General features: G+C 40.1%; 1 protein-coding gene and 1 long non-coding RNA gene across 3 annotated transcripts in view; one reads left to right on the forward strand and one right to left on the reverse strand.

The window, feature by feature from the left end:
* Positions 1-19,684, reverse strand: part of LOC104989855 — a 166,186-nt gene that overhangs the window by 105,957 nt on the left and 40,545 nt on the right. The window lies entirely within an intron of this gene.
* PNPT1 (polyribonucleotide nucleotidyltransferase 1) overlaps positions 10,063-19,684 on the forward strand; it is a 40,087-nt gene continuing 30,465 nt past the window's right edge. The window contains exons 1-8 of one of the 2 annotated variants that reach the window (XM_010841652.1): positions 10,063-10,322; positions 14,807-14,867; positions 15,477-15,551; positions 16,239-16,344; positions 17,205-17,254; positions 18,229-18,292; positions 18,392-18,439; positions 19,415-19,528. In XM_010841652.1, the coding sequence (XP_010839954.1) occupies positions 10,162-10,322; positions 14,807-14,867; positions 15,477-15,551; positions 16,239-16,344; positions 17,205-17,254; positions 18,229-18,292; positions 18,392-18,439; positions 19,415-19,528 (679 nt within the window). In that variant the 5' untranslated portion in view covers positions 10,063-10,161. The remainder of the gene's footprint in view (positions 10,323-14,806; positions 14,868-15,476; positions 15,552-16,238; positions 16,345-17,204; positions 17,255-18,228; positions 18,293-18,391; positions 18,440-19,414; positions 19,529-19,684) is intronic. The other variant, XM_010841653.1, reaches the window with a different exon arrangement.

Below are 19,684 nucleotides of genomic sequence, written 5' to 3' on the forward strand. Positions count from 1 at the left end.
ATGCGAAGAGCTGACTCACTGGAAAAGACTCTGATGCTGGGAGGGATTGGGGGCAGAAGGAGAAGGGGACGACAGAGGATGAGATGGCTGGATGGCATCACTGACTCGATGGACGTGAGTCTGAGTGAACGCCGGGAGTTGGTGATGGATAGGGAGGCCTGGCGTGCTGCGATTCATGGGGTCGCAAAGAGTCGGACACGACTGAGCGACTGAACTGAACTGATTCAAAGCCCTAAAACTGCTCAGTTCACTTGGTTCCTGGGGAAGATACCAAAGAGATATCTGCTACCTCATGTATCAGAAAGGCTGGGTGACTATTCCAAAGGAGGAAAATTTCCTAATCCCCATTATTGCTTTCCTCACAGCAGAAAATGTGGGACAGTGGTGATATCCAGTCACAGCTTTCTTAATAATCCATGACAAGGAGGAACAGATGCTTTTTAAAGTTTTCCTCTACCCTCTTAAGTGAGGTCTATAAACTGACAAAAGATATATTCATAAAAGAAAATGTATATAAATTTTACTCATGCTAATATTTACACAAACACAGAGGCTTCAAAGGAAACAAGTGAAAACCCAAAGCATTTAGACCCAGGGGCTGTACCATTTTAACAAAGTGTGATAAATTGCAGAAAAGCAACTAGACAAAGGAAAGAGGGGTTTAAGCTTCTATAGTGATCAATTGAGGGAAACCAGTGGAAAATGAGAGCTATTTTAGTAAGGTTTCATTTATTCAGATTCATCTCAGTTCCAGCCTTCCATTTCCAGTGATAAAATCCATTCTCCTCATCCTGATACACCACAAGGGGTAGAGGGGAATTTATGCCACCTTTGCAAAGGGAAATTTATGCCCTATTTCTGGGCAGATAAGGGGAGAGCAGAGAATCTTTATTATATTTGTTGGTTCTTAATTTCCTTCAGCTCAAAATAAACCTTATTCTCCAAATATCTGACTTTGCTAGAAAAAAAATTCACCCAAATGAATAGATTGGTTTCCCTTGAAATACATGATCACAAATCTCTAAGGGCACACAGCCATGCAACCCCAGTGTCTAGCAATCCCATCATACTTCCTGAGAAGATTCAGTTTTCTATCCCCCAAAATAACTTCCTTCCTAAACTTCATATGTCTTCTCTCCCCCACAACCCTCTACCCTCAACTCTCAGCTACTGGTTTTATCTCAAACTTCATTAAAGATACTGAAGTAAAACAAATTTCCTTAATTCTCCTTTAGGCAAGCCTTCAAACTCACCTGCATTTGCTCCTCTCTCTGCTGCTACTACTGCTGCTAAGTCGCTTCAGTCGTGTCCGACACTGTGCGACCCCATAGATGGAAGCCCACCAGGCTCCCCCACCCCTGGGGTTCTCCAGGCAAGAACACTGGAGTGGGCTGCCATTTCCTTCTCCAATGCATGAAAGTGAAAAGTGAAAGGGAAGTCACTCAGTCGTGTCCGACTCTTAGCAACCCCATGGACTGCAGCCTACCAGGCTCCACCGTCCACAGGATTTTCCAGGCAAGAGTACTGGAGTGGGGTGCCATTGCCTTCTCCGGCTCCTCTCTCTACCTTCTCCCTTATTTCAGTGAAGGAAAATTTCTTCCCAGTATGTGTAAAACAGGGTATTAAATGAGGACTTTTCCTACTATACCACACTTTGGGTTAAGGCTCCAAAAATAAAAATAATTAGTGATAATTACCCCAACATTCTACAAGATACAAGACAGCAGAACCAGTCCATAACTGTCAACTCCCAACATCCATTCCAGCCAAAACAGAGGACACTAACAATTTGGAACTTGAATAAAGAAGAGCCATGTAGGTAAAGGAGAAGGAAATGGCAACCCACTCCAGTATTCTTGCCTAGAGAATCCTGTAGACAAAGGAGCCTGGTGGGCTGCTGTCTATGGAGTCACACAAAGTCGGGCAAGACTAAGTGACTTAGTATGCATGCATGCATGCATGTAGGTAAAGATTTGCTACATGAGGTAACGAGGAATGATATGGCATTTTCCTGCCCTTTCCATGGAGGAAGACAGAGTCTTCCCTGCCCTTCCCACCTCAATCAAACTAAGCAATGGGAGCTCAAGAGAACCACTGAACGAGAATAAGAAAAATATTTTCTTCCACAACTAAACATTTATTAAGCTCTAGAATAGCTGTGTGATGCCATGAAATAGGAGCAAATACAGTAAGAGAGTTCTCAGGAAGGCTTAATATATGTCACCTACAGCTGGAGGACTGGAATAAAGAATCTGAATCCATCATTTTTTAGTTTGATTGATGATAACTTGTAACCCTCAATATCCCTCTTCTCCTTGTGCCTTACATCTGGGCACACTGATAAGAAAGTTCGAGCACTCGTTCTTTTCGCACCTGTGGGAAATTCAAAGCACACAAGCCTCTGGCCACCCACACGTAAGGACACTCACCCCAGCACCACCTCATAACCACAATGAAAACTCTAAGCCAGTCTCCTTTCCTTGCTCTCTCAAGCCATTTTCAAAGTCAAGTTAGCTTGTAGAACTTCCCTGGTGGTCCCGTGGTTAAGAATCTGCCTGCCAATGCAGAGGACATGAGTTCGATCCCTGGTCTAGAAAGGTCCCACGTGCCTCGGGGCAACTAAACCTGTGCACCACAACGAATGAGCCTGCACGCCCTAGAGCCTGTACTCTGTAGCAAGAGAAGCCACCATAATGAGAAGCCCATGTACCATAACTAGAGAGTAGCCCCTGCTCGCTACAACTAGAGAAAGCTGGCATGCAGCAATGAAGACCCAACACAGCCAAAAACAAAATACATAAATGAATAACATTTTTTTAAAATATCAGCTTGTGAAGTCTGTCTTGCTCCTCTCAAAGCCTCATTAGGTAACTAATACACTTTTTCATACTTAACTTGGTATGTAGGTGGAGGTGAGGTGCGGGTGTGACATCATTCTTGACATCCAACCAAATTCTGAGAGTCCATCTTAATACTCCAAAGTGGTCATACAGGGACATTTGAGAATATAGACTCTAGGGACCTCCCTGGTGGGTCCAGTGGTTAAGAATCTGCCTTGGGATGCAGGGGACACAGGTTCGACCTCTGGTCAGGAAACTAAGATCCTATATGCCACAGAGCAACTAAGCCCGAGTGCTGCAACTGCTTATCCATGCACTACAACTAGAGAGTCCATAGGCTGCAATGAAAGATCCCACGTGACTTGATGAAGATCCTGCATGATGCAACTAAGGCCCAACGGAGCCAAGGAAGAAAGAACACAGACTCCAGTGCCTGTTTTCCAAGTGAGAGAATTTGGAGGCCAGAGACTGACTGGAGCCACCTGCAAAGGAGGGTAAGAAAAGAGGTCAGTGGCTGAAATAAGTGACAGTGCTACCAGTTTAGGGGGCAAGGATGTGAGACTTTATGGGCCAAGAGAACCCAAGAAAGCTATTTTAATAGTACTTTACCCAAGAGGGCTAAAAGCCAAGACAAGAGGGTCTCAGCAGTAAGAAGCTGTGCAACAGAACACCAGGAGCAGAAGCTGCGAAGGTCACAAAATGTCACCCAGAGAGTATCCACATTAGGAAACTATGCAGTTTGGTGGTCTCAGCAGAGGTGTTCCCACACGTACAACCCACATCATAGCCAGCTTGTGGATGTCTGCAGTAATGGTGGACATTTGGAAAGAGCATCCCATCCTTATAACAATAACAATAACACCAGACAATCTGGAAATTCACAACTCTCCTAGTACCCATTAGAACACTAAAATGAAAGAGTAACCAAATAATCTGAAATCTAAAGAAAGATAAGAGCCTCCAAAGAGAGACAGGACATGAACCCTTGCTTACCTGGCACAGTCATCAAAAGACATTGGCAAGGAGAATTCAACTCTAATTTTTAAATAATTACTAGAGGGCAATTGTAGGCTACCTAGAGACTATAGAACCCCTAGAGGCTGCAGATACAAGAGGAATTCACAACCACTCACAGCCTCTTCTCTGCGGACTTCACTTGCTGCTGCTGCTGTTGCTGCTGCTGCTGCTGCTAAGCTGCTTCAGTCATGTCTGACTCTGTGTGACCCCACAGACGGCAGCCCACCAAGCTCCCCCGTCCCTGGGATTCTCCAGGCAAGAACACTGGAGTGGGTTGCCATTGCCTTCTCCGGGACCTCACTTGGGCACTCAACAAAAAAAGCCTGGATAAGCCTAAGCGTGGGCTTCCCTGGTGGCTCAGGGGTAAAGAATCTGACTGCAATGCAGGAGACACAGGTTTGATCCCTGGATTGGGAAGATCCTCTAGGGGAGGAAATGGCAGCCCACTTCAGTATTCCTGCCTAAAAACTCCCAGGGACAGAGGAGCCTGGAGTGCTACGGTCCATAGGGATCACAAAGAGTTGGACACAATGGAGTACAGAGCAAGAGTCCTGAGAAGTGTCCTTCCTAGTACAGGCCTGGGAAGGAGCACAGCAGTCACTTCAGGAAGGACAGAAGTCACACTGGGTCCTTCTCCCCTACCTCCCCTAGGAAGGGGTAGGTACCTTACCCATTACGGGAAGGTAAATGCTGTCACCTAAGGCACTGTGAAACTCCACTGCAGGTGGGAGAAGTAACAGAACATAACCCTTTACCTCTGGGGAAGGGACAGAATACATGCTAGGAATTACAGAATTACAGCTGGCAGAGAGACTTCAGCACTGAGAATGCTTCTCACACCCAAGATCCAGGGAGATAATCCTTCCTAAGACTGAGGATTAATCAGAACAGCATACCTCTCATCTCCCACCTACAAGTAACAGTGTTCTACTGATGATATGCAAATAGTGAAGAGAGCCCCTCCAAGGAACAGAAGGAAGAAGGAAACAGAGGGGATACTCATAGGAGTTCTGAAGAGAATTTAATTAAAGGGGTATTTATAGAGGGGAAAGTGATTCTGGAACTAACAGTGAGGAATGCTGAGGTACTGAAAGATGGGCAGCAGTAGGAAACTCTTAAGGCCCAATGTAGCAAGGAGAAGAAACGGTGTAATTGGAATGAGAGCCAGAGTCAAGTAAGCAGGGCCAGAGATGGAAGCAGTCATTGCCACACCACGACAAATTCAGGTTCTGTGTTTTTAAATCCTCTCTCCTCCAACCCCCTGATCTCCTGCTGGTGTCTCCCACTGGCTAACCCAACCATAAGTCAGAGGGCCAGGGAGGTGGAGTGTTACAACCTGTGAATCAGCTCCTTGGGGTACAGGGCAGAGCTAAGAAGAGTAGAAAGTGGAAGGAGCAGATGCAAATGGAAAATATCTAGCCTAATATATCCTAGCATTCCTCCTGCAACAAGGTTGGTTCCATCTCCATAGACTTAGCAGCCTCTCCCACCTTAGGGCTCAGATCCAGGCCTTCTCTTTTCTTTCTAACCTCTCTCTAGGAGATATCATGCATATTGGTGGCTTGTGACATTGATGGTATGCTTATTACTCTTATATTTATATTTCTCTAGTTCTCTCCTTGAGTCAGGTCCACGTTGTGACAGCATCTTGTGTGTCTCAGACACTCCATTCCTAATCCATCTAAGACTCTTGATAGTTGTAATTCTCCCCTTCCTGAATCCAATTCATCAACAAATCCTACCAATCTCAATACTAAAATATATTCCAAATCCGTCCATCCTTTCTTCTTGTCACCCTTGTCACCATATTACTCCTGATCTCTATAGTACTCTCTCATCCACCTCCAATCCATTTTGAACTCAGCAGCCAGAGGGACCATCTTAAAATGTAGATTAGACCATGACTTTTAAAACTTTCCCATTCCTTTCTCTCCTTCCTCATCTCTGCCACACTCTTCTTTACCACGCTCTAGCCAAATTGGCTTTTCTGTATGTCTTCATAGAAGTCAAACTCTTTTACGACTTTGGGGTAATCATCCCCTTGCAAGTAGCTTCTCCCACGTGGCCCTATGTCTCAGAAATTGTCTCCTTCTTATCGTTCAGGCTGGCTTAAATGTCTCTTCTTCAGGAAGTCCTTTCCTGGCCACCTTATTTGATGCAAGTTATGCCTTCACCTCACTATTTTCTACCTTCGTACCTAGTTTATTTCTTTCTTAGCTTTGCATGCTATGTTGCTTAAGTTGTGTCTGACTTTTTGCAACCCCATGGACTGCAGTCCCCCAGGGTCCTTTGTCCATGGGATTCTCTAGCAAGAATACTAGAGTGGGTTGCCATGCAAACCCACTGGAAAAGGAAATGGCAATCCACTCCAGTATTCTTACCTGGGAAATCCTATGAACAGAGGAGCCTGGCAGGCCACAGTCCATGGGGTGGCAAAGAGTAGGACACAACTTAGAAACTAAACAACAACAAATTTGTATATATGTACATATATATATGGTTTAAACCAAGCTACAAACCAAATTAAATTTTAATTAGCAATCATTTAATGCAATGGTGTTTTACTTAAATGAAATTGCTACTCCGAGGGTGCAGTGGTCTTAACTGTTTTGATGCAGGTTCACTGGAGTTTGAAGGAAAAGAGAAACATTGAGAAACATTGCTGGTGGATTTAAATTGGATCACCTTTAATGTGCTTCAAGGTAAAGAAGTTGATTTTAAATTATATTTTGGCTGTTGAACTAGACTTGGCAGAACTGTACTTCTAGAATGTGACATTTCAGATTGAACCTCATGGATGACAGCTTTGGTAGCTGCAACCACAAGAATGTAAACCTCATATGTTTCTAAGTCAATCTTAAAATGCTTAATATGAACATAGTCTGGATCATCTGGATGACTGCTGCTCCTGCTGCTGCTGCTAAGTCACTTCAGTCGTGTCCCACTCTGTGCAACCCCATAGATGGCAGCCTACCAGGCTCCCCCGTCCCTGGGATTCTCTGGGCAAGAACACTGGAGTGGGTTGCCATTTCCTTCTCCAATGAATGAAAGTGAAAAGTGAAAGTAAAGTCGCTCAGTCTGGATGACTACTTCATAATAAAGCTCTGCCACGATACCTCAGCATCCACATTTGCCTTTCAGTTTATGATCCAATTACTACCATTTCAATTATTTTGGATTGGTGGGAGGAAATTGGTGGGAGTTCAATGTGCGATTTCTGCTTTCTAGCATTTCCAACTGGATGAAAACTAACCGACCCATGGTTTCTTTATGACTGTAAAGAAATTTTTTTTCTTTTCTGAAGAAAAGAAGGTCGTTCAGTATTTCAAACAGAGAAAACTAGAGGGAAAATTAAGAAAAGACTGAATCAAAGATGAATCTACCATTTATTGAGTTGCTGTATGCAGAGTACACCATGCAAAATGCCGGTCTGGATGAAGCATAAGCTGGAATCAAGATTGCCGGGAGAAATATCAATCACCTCAGATGTGCAGATGACACCACCCTTACGGCAGAAAGTGAATAGGAATAAAGAGCCTCTTGATGAGGGTGAAAGGTGAGAATGAAAAAGTTGGCTTAAAACTCAACATTCAAAAAACAAAGATCATGGCATCTGGTCCCATCACTTCATAACAAACAGATGGGAAGACAATGAAAACAGTCAGAGACTTTATATTCTTGGGCTCCAAAATCACTCCAGATGGTGACTGCAGCCATGAAATTAAAAGACGCTTGCTTCTTGGAAGAGAAGTTATTATCAACCTAGACAGCATATTAAAAAGCAGAGACATTACTTTGCCAACAAAGGTCCATCCGGTCAAAGCTATGGTTTTTCCAGTAGTCATGTATGGATGTGAGAGTTGGACTATAAAGAAGGCTGAGTGACAAAGAACTGATGCTTTTGAACTGTGGTGTTGGGGAGAAGACTCTTGAGAGTCCCTTGGGCTGCAAGGAGACCAAACCAGACAATCCTAAAGGAGATCAGTCCTGAATATTCATTGGAAGAACTGATGCTAAAGCTGAACTCCAATACTTTGGCCACCTGATATGAAGAACTTACTCTTTGGAAACAACCCTGATGCTGGGAATGACTGAAGGCAGGAGGAGAAGGGGACAACAGAGAATGAGATGATTGGATAGCATCACCAACTCGATGGACATGAGTTTCAGCAAGCTCCTGGAGTTGGTGATGGACAAGACAGCCTGGTGTGCTGCAGTCCAAGGGGTCGCAAAGAGTCAGACACAACTGAGAGACTGAATTGAACTGAACTGACAATGTGCCAGGTACGTAAACACCTTACACCCTCTGTCACATTTAATCTTAAATTAAAAAAAAAAAAGTTCTGTGAGATTTGTATTATTATCCATTTCTATAGATAGACTGTGAAGAAAGCTGAGCACCGAAGAATTGATGCTTTTGAACTGTGGTGTTGGAGAAGACTCTTGAGAGTCCCTTGGACTGCAAGGAGATCCAACCAGTCCCTTCTGAAGGAGATCAGCCCTAGGTGTTCTTTGGAAGGAATGATGCTGAAGCTGAAACTCCAGTACTTTGGCCACCTTATGCAAAGAGTTGACTCATTGGAAAAGACTCTGATGCTGGGAGGGATTGGGGGCAGGAGGAGAAGAGGACGACAGAGGATGAGATGGCTGGATGGCATCACCATCTCGATGGACATGAGTCTGGGTGAACTCCGGGAGTTGGTGATAGACAAGGAGACCTGGCATGCTGCAATTCATGGGGTCGCAAAGAGTCGGACACGACTGAGCGACTGAACTGACTGACTGACTGACTGAGGCATAGTAGGCATACTTCCTGCCTTCTGCAAAGAAGTGTGAAAGACTACATATACCCCAGCCGCTGGCAATCTCCACTCCTTTCCTAGAGCCCTGATGACTTCTCTGCCTTCTACCCCTTAAAATTCCTTTATTCCTCCTCCCTTTGGGGAGAAGGTGTTTTTAAAGTATGAGTTCTCCTTTCTCCATTCCTTGATCTATAAATAAAACTTCTGCTGTACTATACCAAACTTGGCTTCATTTGAGTGGCATTTGCAACTCCAGGCAAAGGACCAATTGAGGGGTCACTGACTCTTTGAGGACTGGTAACAACTTCAATTCTATGCTCTAAACTATTAGGCCTAAATGAAAAGGATTATACAGTATTTAGGTCCTTTACCAAAAGGTGATTTAATATTCTTATTTATAAAACTAAAATCATGTTGAATTGTGGCAGGTAGATTCTGATAGATTTGTCTTTATGACAGGTTTCAGTGGATTGGTCTTGAAAACACTGGCAACACAAGGTAAAGAAAAAGGTAGAAAAAAGGCAAAAACTACTTTAACATTAAATACCTGTAAACAGAGTTATCTGTAATCCCTTCTATTGACATGGAAATTCCAAATCAGTGATTAGAATTGCTCTTGAGAGCAATTTGTTATTTGGATTTCTTTGGGGAACAGGGTTATGACCTTAAGAGAGAAATATGATCCTCAGAACAATAATCATTTGATTCATTCCAGGAACTATATAAAGATTTCTCCAACAGACTGGATTAAGAGGGGTGGGAGAAATTTATCCACCCCCTAGAAATTTGTCAAATCAAATTCCAAAAGTTTTTTTTCATTTTCCAAAACTTTTAAAAAATAGTGGCAAGTTGGTTTAGAAAGTATTAACACTTGACAAAAATAGGCAGAGAAATTAACTGCTAAATATTAAAATGGAATTGAACCCAAATGAGCATAATGATAAATAAAATGGCAACATAGGTCAACCAGAGGTGAAATTAACTTACTAGAAATAAATTGGGCTCCAATGGTGGTACTTGGTACTCCCTTGGTAAAGTAGTAGTATATTTGTTGCTTGAAATTTATAAAATAAAAGCCGGGGGGAGGATGGAAGACAAAAAGGTCTCTTTCCATGGCCCACTATGCAAACTCTCCTAATTCTCAGCTGGCAGAAGCCAGATAACAACGATGTGTTTTCTGATTACTTCTATTACTGCAATACTCTTTTAAATACTTGTGCTATTTTAGATTCTCTTTTAAACTACGATAGAAAAAATGAAAAACAAACCAAAAAACTCACATTATTTTTCTAATTGTTGTTGATTGGCTAATAAAGGACGAGTTGTCGCAATTGCGTTCAGATAGTTTTGACCCTCTCTACGCTTCGTAGAAAGCGGCCAGCTATCCGTTTCCCCGGCGTTCCCCTCGGTACCGCGGAAACGAAACTGCGTCAGGCTCCACCCCACTATCTGCCGAGTAAGCCAATCAGGGCGCGGCCCGGGATGATCGCGTGCCAGGTGTCATGGCGGCCTGCAGGCATTGCTGCTCGTGTCTCCGGCTGCGGCCTCTGGGTGATGGTAGCCTCCGTCTGCCAGGGCGGGATAGGACACTCACCCAGTTACAGGTGCGAGCACTATGGGGTGGCACCGGGCCGCGATCTGTGGCCGTGGACTTAGGCAGCAGGTAAGGAACTGTGTGTGTTCTCTGCCCTTTCACAAGGCGGGTCCATATACATTCACTTCCTAGAGTACGAATCCGGCAACCCAAGTCTCTTTACCCTAAACCTAAGTTACAAATTTCCTTTTCCGTGTTTGGAACCTGTTTCTTGGTACCCCCGCCCCTATCCCCCTACATCTCTTGCTGTCTCAGTACCGTGCCCTTTGCTGTTTCTTCCTCCCTCCCTCCCTGTTCCGAGCTTCTTTTCCCCAACTTGAGTTTGCCCACCTGATTTCCATTCTTTTTACTTTTGGTGATTCCTCGGCTATGAAATGAAAAAGATAACGCGTTAACAGTTGATGCTTACGTCCTTCAATCCAGTTTACTGCCTAAGAAGCTTGGCCCATATGACTCTGGGTAGGAAGGGAAGGACAAAATCAGTTTGTTGACGCTGGTTATATGATACTCTGTTAAAGCCTGTGAAAGTGTTAGTCACTTAGTTCCTGTCCGACTCTTTGTGAACCCAGCCAGGCTCCTCTGTCCATGGAACTCTCCAGGCAAGATTACTGGAGTGGGTTGCCATTCCCTTCTGCAGGGGATCTTCCTAACCCAGGCATGGAACCCAGGTCTCCTGAATTGCAGGCAAATTCTTTACCGTCTAAGCCACTTGGGAAGCCTATAGTAAATGTACTATTACTCTCATTTTACAGTTAAAGCAACAGGGGCTCAGAGAAGCTTAGGTAACTTTCTCAGGGTCAGTCAAAGCTACTCCTATGAGACTAGGTGGATTTTAAACTTGTGTTTCAAATTGATACTCTCTTGGGGTTTGTTTGCCAGAATTCATTTCTAAAATGACTTTTATAAAAGTAGTATGGGATTCATTTTAAAAAATGAAACTTCTAATACTTTATATATAGTTTTCACATGTATTTTTTAAAAAACGTTGACTCTAGTTCATACAAAAGTCAGAAAATCTGGCTTTGAATCCAACAATTCCTCCCTGACTTAATGATCTTTGAACAAGTTATGTCACCGCTCCTTCCACTCCCCTGAATGAGGAGACTTTTATTAGATCAAGAGTCAGCAAACTTTTTCTGTAATGGGTCAGATAGTAAATATTTTAGACCAAATCATAAAGCTGGGTGTTTCGGTTTTGCCTACTGTGTGTAGGTCATGTAATCATATGCGTTTACATACCCTCTAAAAATGTAAAAAAAAAAAAGTTGTTAGGTTAAAGACTATAAAAAGAAAAGAGCTGTGGTTTGTTGACTGCTAGACTAGATGATCTCTAAGGTCTTTCTTTCCACCTCTTGCATTCTTTGATTCTGATTTTTGAGGGAAAAGATATCTCTTCCATTCTTCAAGGACTAAAATTTATTCTTCTCTGAAGAAATGCCCCAGAACATTTCATTACACAGACATCTACTGTCTGTTAGGCACTAGGGACTCAAAACCGGAGAAGGTAATGGCACCCCACTCCAGTACTCTTGCCTGGAAAATCCCATGGACGGAGGAGCCTGGTGGGCTGCAGTCCATGGGGTCGCTAAGAGTCGGACACGACTGAGCGACTTCACTTTCACTTTTCACTTTCATGCATTGGAGAAGGAAATGGCAACCCACTCCAATGTTCTTGCCTGGAGAATCCCAGGGATGGGGGAGCCAGGGGGCTGCCGTCTATGGGGTTGCACAGAATCGGACATGACTGAAGCGACTTGGCAGCGGCAGCAGGGACTCAAAACAACAAGGTTAGGTTTGCCCTCCAAATTTTTCATAAATGGTCTACTTTGAATCTCATTTATTAGTCAACTGGGATTTTTTTTTGTAACCTATTTTTAAACCTGTGTCATGTGTTGTAGCAGTGAAATTCATAAATCTCATACCTGCTGGGTCAATTATTTTCTTTGTCATAAGTTTGCAACAAACTTTTTTGGGTGACTGCTTTGTACCACCAACTTGATACTTGTTACATGTATTCTTTACAGTGTCCTAGAAGGGTGTATACTATTGTGGTAAATGTCTTTACTACTCACAATAAACTTTGTAGTAATTTTCATTTCAGCAAGTTATTGAGCATTTACTATATTGAGTTCCAAGGCAACTAGAGATAGTCTGATGAGGAAGAACACAGATTCAGTGCTGAGAAAATCAGTTTGTGGGAAAAGTATGAAGAGCATGCTGAAGGAGCACAAAGGGGTGTTTATCCCACTGTAAAGCTTGCTGTTGAAGGTGAATCCTGAAACGCAAAAAGGAATTAGCAGGGAGAAAGTAGCAGAGAAGATGGCAAGTGCAATTGCAGAGAAGTGAGAGAGTGTGCTGACTAGCTACAAATAACTCCGTGTGGATGGAGTGAAAAGTGAAATATGAGTTTGGCAGCAAAGGCAAGGCCCAATCATAAAGGTGGGTGTTTGTTTTGTTTTTGCGGGAGTGGGGGTGGGGTAGCGGGAGTTTTCAACCACTGAATTTTTCTAAGAGGAAGGTGGTTACATTCCATACCATTTTGCAAGTGTTTCCAAAAATACTTGCATCTCTCTCTCCCTGGAGTTCCACTTCCTGTGGCAGTTAGCTCCTCTTTTCCCTTCTCTCTTCCTAAGCAATCTCCTCCTACTCTTGCCCACCAGTAGGACCTCCTTTCTCATTTTACCCTTTTTATTATTTTTTTCAAAAGTATATTTTGATTAGGTATTCACTCATATCATTCAATATTTAAAAAGCTCAAAAATCTTCTCATATAGTCCCATAGCCACCCAGTTCCAATTCCAGAAGCCACTGATATGTTAACAATCTTTTATATATATTTGGAGGTATTTTATACATTAAAATATTGGCAAGTAAATTGATAAGAGGTAAAATCACCATGAAATACAGGAAGAAATTACATGTGTCAGTTAGACACCAGCTGAGATCATGAGACATAATGGAAAGTAACCATCTAGGGGGAAAAAAGTTTAGGTCAGTCACCAAGGCAGAACTATCTGGTAGGTGGTCTGCTGCTGCTGCTGCTGCTAAGTCACTTCAGTCATGTCCGACTCTGTGCGACCCCATAGATGGCAGCCCACCAGGCTTCCCCATCCCTGGGATTCTCCAGGCAAGAACATTGGAGTGGGTTGCCATTTCCTTCTCCAATGCATGAAGATGAAAAGTGAAAGTGAAATCGCTCAGTTGTGTCTGACTCTTAGCGACCCCATGGACTGCAGCCCACCAGGCTCCTCCATCCATGGGATTTTCCAGGCAAGAGTGCTGGAGTGCGGTGCCATTGCCTTCCCCAGGTAGGTGGTCTGGGACCCCTAAAGGAGACATTGTGTAGATCAACAGAAAGAACAAAGAAAGTGGGAGGATTTGGTATTTGACTATTAATCCAAGCCTGTGTTTGAGAACATCTGGGGTACTTCTGTGTTTTACCTTTTGAGGAATTGCCAGATTACTTCCCAAAGCAGGTGTACCATTTTACATTTAAGTCAGCAGTGTATGAGACTGCCAATTTCTCCACACGCCATCAACACATACCCATCATAACCATCCTAGTAGATGTGAATAGTATCTCATTGTGGTTTTGATTTGCATTTCCTTAGCGGCTAATGATGTTGCGCATATTTTCATGCAGTACTGTTGATCTTCCTTGAAGAAACATTGAAATCCTTTACCAGTTTATAAAATTGGGTTTCTTTTTGAGTTGTAAGCGTTCTTTACATAATCTAGATACAAGTCCCTTATCAGGTATATGATTTCCAAATACTTTGTGCTACTCTGTAGATTTTCTTTTACTTTGTTGATGATGTCCTTTGTAGCATGAAAGTTTTTAATTTTGATAAAGTGAGATTTATCTTTTTTTCTTTTTTATTTGTGCTTTTGATGTCATCTGTAGGAAGATGTTGTCTAACCCAGGTTTATGAAGATTTACTCCTGTGTTTTTTCTTAGAGTATTATAGTTTTAATTTTCACATTTATGTCAATAATCCATTTTGAGTTAATTTTTATTTATAATATGAGGAAAGGGTCCAACTTCTATCACCTTTTTTGCATATGGATATCCAGTTGTCCCAGCACCATTGGTTGAAAAGACTGACTTATCTTGGCACTGTTGTAGAACATGAAAGTTTCTGTTGGCAATTTTGGAGCTTATATTTTAAAGGAATTAAGGAGAGAAATGATAAAGTTTGTGTGTTAAAAGGCTACTTTCGTCAACAAGGCAAGAATGGTAAGACAGGAGACAAAAGATGTGATAAATGGGAAATTAACCTTAAGAAAGGAGCTTCTTCCCTTCAGAAATACTCTGTCATTCAAATTACTCCTGTGCCTTGGTTTCTGTATTTTTTATAAAGGAGATCTTAACCTCCCCTTGAATCTTTGGTAATTATAGTGAGCTCTGTCCCTTTTTTGTTTATTTGTTTGTTTGTTAGTAGTTGGAGCCCTATGGGACCTTTAGTTCTTTAGAATCTTTGATTGATTTATTCTAAGTTAGGAATTGTACTAATGACCTAAGTCCTTTTGTATTGGATTTTTATTTTGAACAGAAAGTTAGAAATATCCTCTGGAAAACTGGCCAGATTTGCAGATGGCTCTGCTGTAGTACAGGTAAAAAGTCCAAATTGTTAAATTTTCATCCTAAAAATGGTTATGGAGACTGGTACTGAATATCTTTATAACATCATGTAACTTCTTAGAATTCTGGTACTGGAAATTAATTCAGACCATTTGTAGTGTCAGAATCATTCCAGACAACTGGGGAGTCGGAGGACTAGATATACTAAATGACCTTTAAGGTCTCTTCCAAACTTGGGGTTCTAATTTATTCTGTTAATAAATTCTGTAATGCTTTTCTAGAGAAAGTAATTTTACTGGTTTCTTCAATAGTAATAATTTTTTCTTTATTTATAGCCTAAATTTCCTAATAAAAAGTAGAAAATATGATTGGATGTGACTAAGCTATCAGTGAGCCTTTTCCCTTTTAGTTCTGTTACTTTTGAAAAACTTAGTGACTATTCTAATATAGATCATGATTATGCAGAAGGGATTAAGATTGGACTGCTTGTGAATAATTATTTTCATAGTCACAGTGTCACAGAATAATAATTCTCTTTCCCTGGGTTTAACTGAGGGAGGATTCAGTCTTACATGAATAACTGCTTATATGTTAATATCTAATTTTAAAGGAATTTACCAGTGTTGTTGTTTATGTTTAAGTCAGGTGACACTGCAGTGATGGTCACAGCAGTCAGTAAAACAAAACCTTCACCTTCCCAATTCATGCCTTTGGTGGTAAGTATTTGCTGATTTTTCTGAACTGTAATATAGAATAAATACAGAATTTGTAATATTTTTGTCCAAGGTCTAGTGAGTACAAATTGTAAACTTTGCACAATAAAGGATTTTCCTTAATTGTTTGATATTGAATCATTAAAAGAATTTAAACTGAGCTTCATAACCGGTTCTTATATCAGTGGTCATCATACTTTTTTAAAGATCCAGGTTTATCAAGTTGACAGAAACAGTGGAAGTGCACAAGTACTTTGATGTTTAGTAAGCAGTGAATTCATTGCTTTCGTAGATTTCCCTTTGTATGAGTCTACAAGTATATTTTTGGTGAAAATAGTATTTTATGGCTTCTTTTATTATGATAAGGGAAATGCAGTTAAAGAGTTGATACAAAAAAAAGGCAGTGTTAAACTTGACCAGGATAAGCTACTGTGGGAAGTATTGAGTCTACACAGTCATCTAACTGGGTAGTGGAAGGCTTTTTAAAAAATCAGTTTACTGAATATTTCTGTCATCTCTTTCTCTAAGAGATACAAAACACTAAAAGTAAGCAAGATATTCACTCTTAGTCTGGAGTATATTGTTGGCAACCTCAGGACAATTGTATCTCCATAGTAATTTCTTGAGGAAAATTTGCTACTACAAAAGTCAGTCAAATGAACAGCATTTTTTTTTTCTTCACTCCTTCAGGTTGACTATAGACAGAAGGCTGCTGCAGCAGGTAGGATTCCCACAAACTATCTCAGGAGAGAGATTGGATCTTCTGATAAAGAAATTCTTACAAGTCGAGTAATAGGTAAGATACTAAGATCTCTGATATACACACCTGTGTTAGTATCTCTTCTCTTCCATCTGTGTTCCATAATATCTCTTAAATTTTCTTCATTACATTAACACAACCTAAGATTATTTACTTTTTGTATCCCCTGATTCAAATGTGGGCTTCATGAGAAAAAACTTTTTGTTTAATACTGAATCCCCTATACCTAGCATACTCCCTGGAACAAAACAGGCATCCAACAAATATTTGTTGACCAAATGAATGAATCTTTATTAATCATATAAATTCTGTGGCCCACACCTCTACTCTGTTGAACCTAAGTATTTTTCATTTGTATGTTCAGCATAGTAATTCCTGAAAGCGTTATATTCATCAACTACTGAAATATGTTTATGATTTTTCAAATCTTTGATATCCTTAAATATCATGGGATCATTTGTAGTTTATAGTTCTTCTAACCAAAATTTCTACTTTATATTTATACACACTTGTCAGACACAGGATTCCAAGGAAGGGTTTTATTTTGGTGTGCTGTTGGTCTTAAGCCTCTGTCCTCTGCTTAAATAAATAAATAACAATTAAGCAGTGAATTCTGATGTCTGTGGAACCAGAATGAAAAGTTGCTCCCCAGTTTTACACTTGGGTGCTCCAGTCCTGCTGGTTTTTCATCTTTAGGACCTGGTGTCTATTAATATTTATCTGTGTCCCTGTGAGTAAATTAGTCCAAGGGTTTTTGTTTTTGCTGTTATTGTTTTGTTTTATTAAATGGCTAGTTACATTACTTTTTAGCTTGGTCTTTAATGAGGGAAAAGTGTTGAATTACGAAGCAATTTCTGCTAGTAACGATTTAACCTCTTTTTTTTTTCTTTTGACAGATCGTTCAATTAGACCTCTCTTTCCAGCTGGCTACTTTTACGATACACAGGTATGTTCTGTTTTAGGTTTATTTGTTTCCAGGTCAGTAAAGAAAAAAAAAAGATGTAATCTCTATTTAATACTTCCTAGGCCAAACCGTATAACAGTGTAAAATAAGAATTTTTGGTGATGCTGCTGCAGTTTACATTAATTTTTAAAACCTAACATTTATTTGGTATCAGTATGAGCTGATACCTGAATTATGAGTAGGAATTAACCAATGTAGGAGTGGAGGAAGATGGAACAGGAAGCACAAAATCCTTGGGCAGGAAAGAAATTGGTAAATTTGAAAAAAGGTTAGAATAATTGAGGTGGGTGGGGACAGTTCAGACTGGGCCTCGAAGGTCATATTAGTAACAGACATAGGACTGTCAACGTAGTCTTTATTACCTATTTTTTATCATTGGGTTCTCTAAACCTCTACTTTGTTATATTTTGTTACTTTCTGAATATTACCTTCTTTTGTAATAGTGACCCATTTGTATACTTTAATTAACTATTTTATGTGTGAAAAAAATAAATATGCCTTGCAAATATTTCTCTGTCAGAATGTCATTGCCTTGAGAAGTTATTTTCCTAAGTATATGACATAAGCATATTATTACAATGTAATTTGTCTATGCTTAACAAACAGAAGATGACAATATTTTTATGTAACATTTACTAACATAGCTAACTAACATTTACTGCTCAGTACTATAAATAATTTATACACGGTATTTCCTATAATTTTTCTAAGAACTTTTTAGGAAGATACCATTATTTTTCCCTTTTAAAGATGAGGAAACTTTTGAGGCTTACATAATTTTTTCTGTGGTCAAGCATGTAGTTAAATGATAGAAGTAAGGGGTTTGACTACAAAGCTCTTGCTTTGAACCATATCATATAGTTTTCCTATATTTTAGGCCAAAATGTTATTCCAAATGATAATCCTCCCAAATAAAGTAGATTTTTAAGTGCTTTGCATTTTTTCCCTTGCACTAGATCCTTTGTAATCTGTTAGCAGTAGATGGTGTTAATGAACCTGATGTCCTAGCGATTAATGGTGGTAAGTATAAAAATAAAGATTAAAATTATTACTGTTAATTTTCTTTTTTAAGCAATGAAATATTTTTATTTCAGCTTTTATTTTCTTTCTTTTTTAAAGCTTCTGTAGCCCTCTCATTATCAGATATTCCTTGGAATGGACCTATTGGTAAGTTAGGATTTGAAGATAAAAAACATTTTTTCTATGACTTCTCAGCTTTTTGGCTAAGATCACTGAAGAAACATTTTTTTTTTCAAAAAATAGGAGTGAGCATACTATAGCAAGGACATAGATTTATAAGCTTTGATTTACTGTTTCTTGGGGAGTCTGATTAGATGACATTCTAAGAAGAGTCCTTTCAGCTCTTTTAAGACACTTTTATCTTTGCTTTGGGTTTTGTTTCTTATAGCAATATGTTATGTGTTAGAGATTATTTTATGTTCTCAGATACTATGACTTCTTAGTTGCCTCTTCTGTTTGAAGAATTTCTCTATTTTTGGACTGAGAAATTGTCAGGGTACACACTCCTTCAAGATAATATTGAAATATAAACTTGTTTATAACTTACAGCTCATGTAAGTTGTATTCATGCAATTTACAAATGATTTCTTACATAAATAATTATTGAGTGTCCTAAATGCCCAATATTGGACTTAGCAATGAAAGAACTAAGGCAGACTAGGTATCAGCAGTACAGAGATGAATGAGACAGTTCTTGGTTTCAGCATGAGCGAAACAATTTTTTATAAACAATACTATAAAAGTATAGTCAGAGTGTTAAGAAAATGATAGAGAAGGGCAGGTTTATATTTGTGTAGTTAGGTGTCAGAGAGGGTTTCTCAAGAGTCACTGACATTTATGCTGTACCTTAGCAGGATCAGAGGGTAAGCACTTGTCTTAAGAGAAAATACAGTCAAGACTAGGAAAAGACCACGAGCATAATCAGAGATGAATGCTGAACTTGAGTCACCCAGTGAGGCCAGAAGATAGGGTGAGGTATTATAGTCAATGGTCCTTAAATACCACAATAGAAATATCAATTTTATTGTGGTCACAGTTGAAGATAGGGATTGAAGCCATTACTGGAATGTCTTGAAAACTGAGTTTTTATTAAACAATTGCCAATATTTTAATATATTTTAGGGGCAGTACGAATAGGAATGATTGATGGAGAATGTGTAGTTAACCCAACACGAAAAGAAATGGCTAACAGTACTTTAAATTTAGTGGTTACTGGAGCACCTAAAAGTCAGATTGGTAAGTAGTTTATGTGGTAGATTTGTTCTGGATTTTATGTACAGATTTTGGCTTCTAAAAATGTATGTGTGTTTTGTTAATTAGCCATAAAAATTTTTGTTCTGTTTTATTGCTGCCCTATTTTGGTAGTCCTCTTTCTTCATGTCAAATAATACC

Source organism: Bison bison, unplaced genomic scaffold, assembly GCF_000754665.1.
Source record: "Bison bison bison isolate TAMUID 2011002044 unplaced genomic scaffold, Bison_UMD1.0 scf7180017864166, whole genome shotgun sequence".
In the NCBI taxonomy this organism is placed as follows: domain Eukaryota; kingdom Metazoa; phylum Chordata; class Mammalia; order Artiodactyla; family Bovidae; genus Bison; species Bison bison.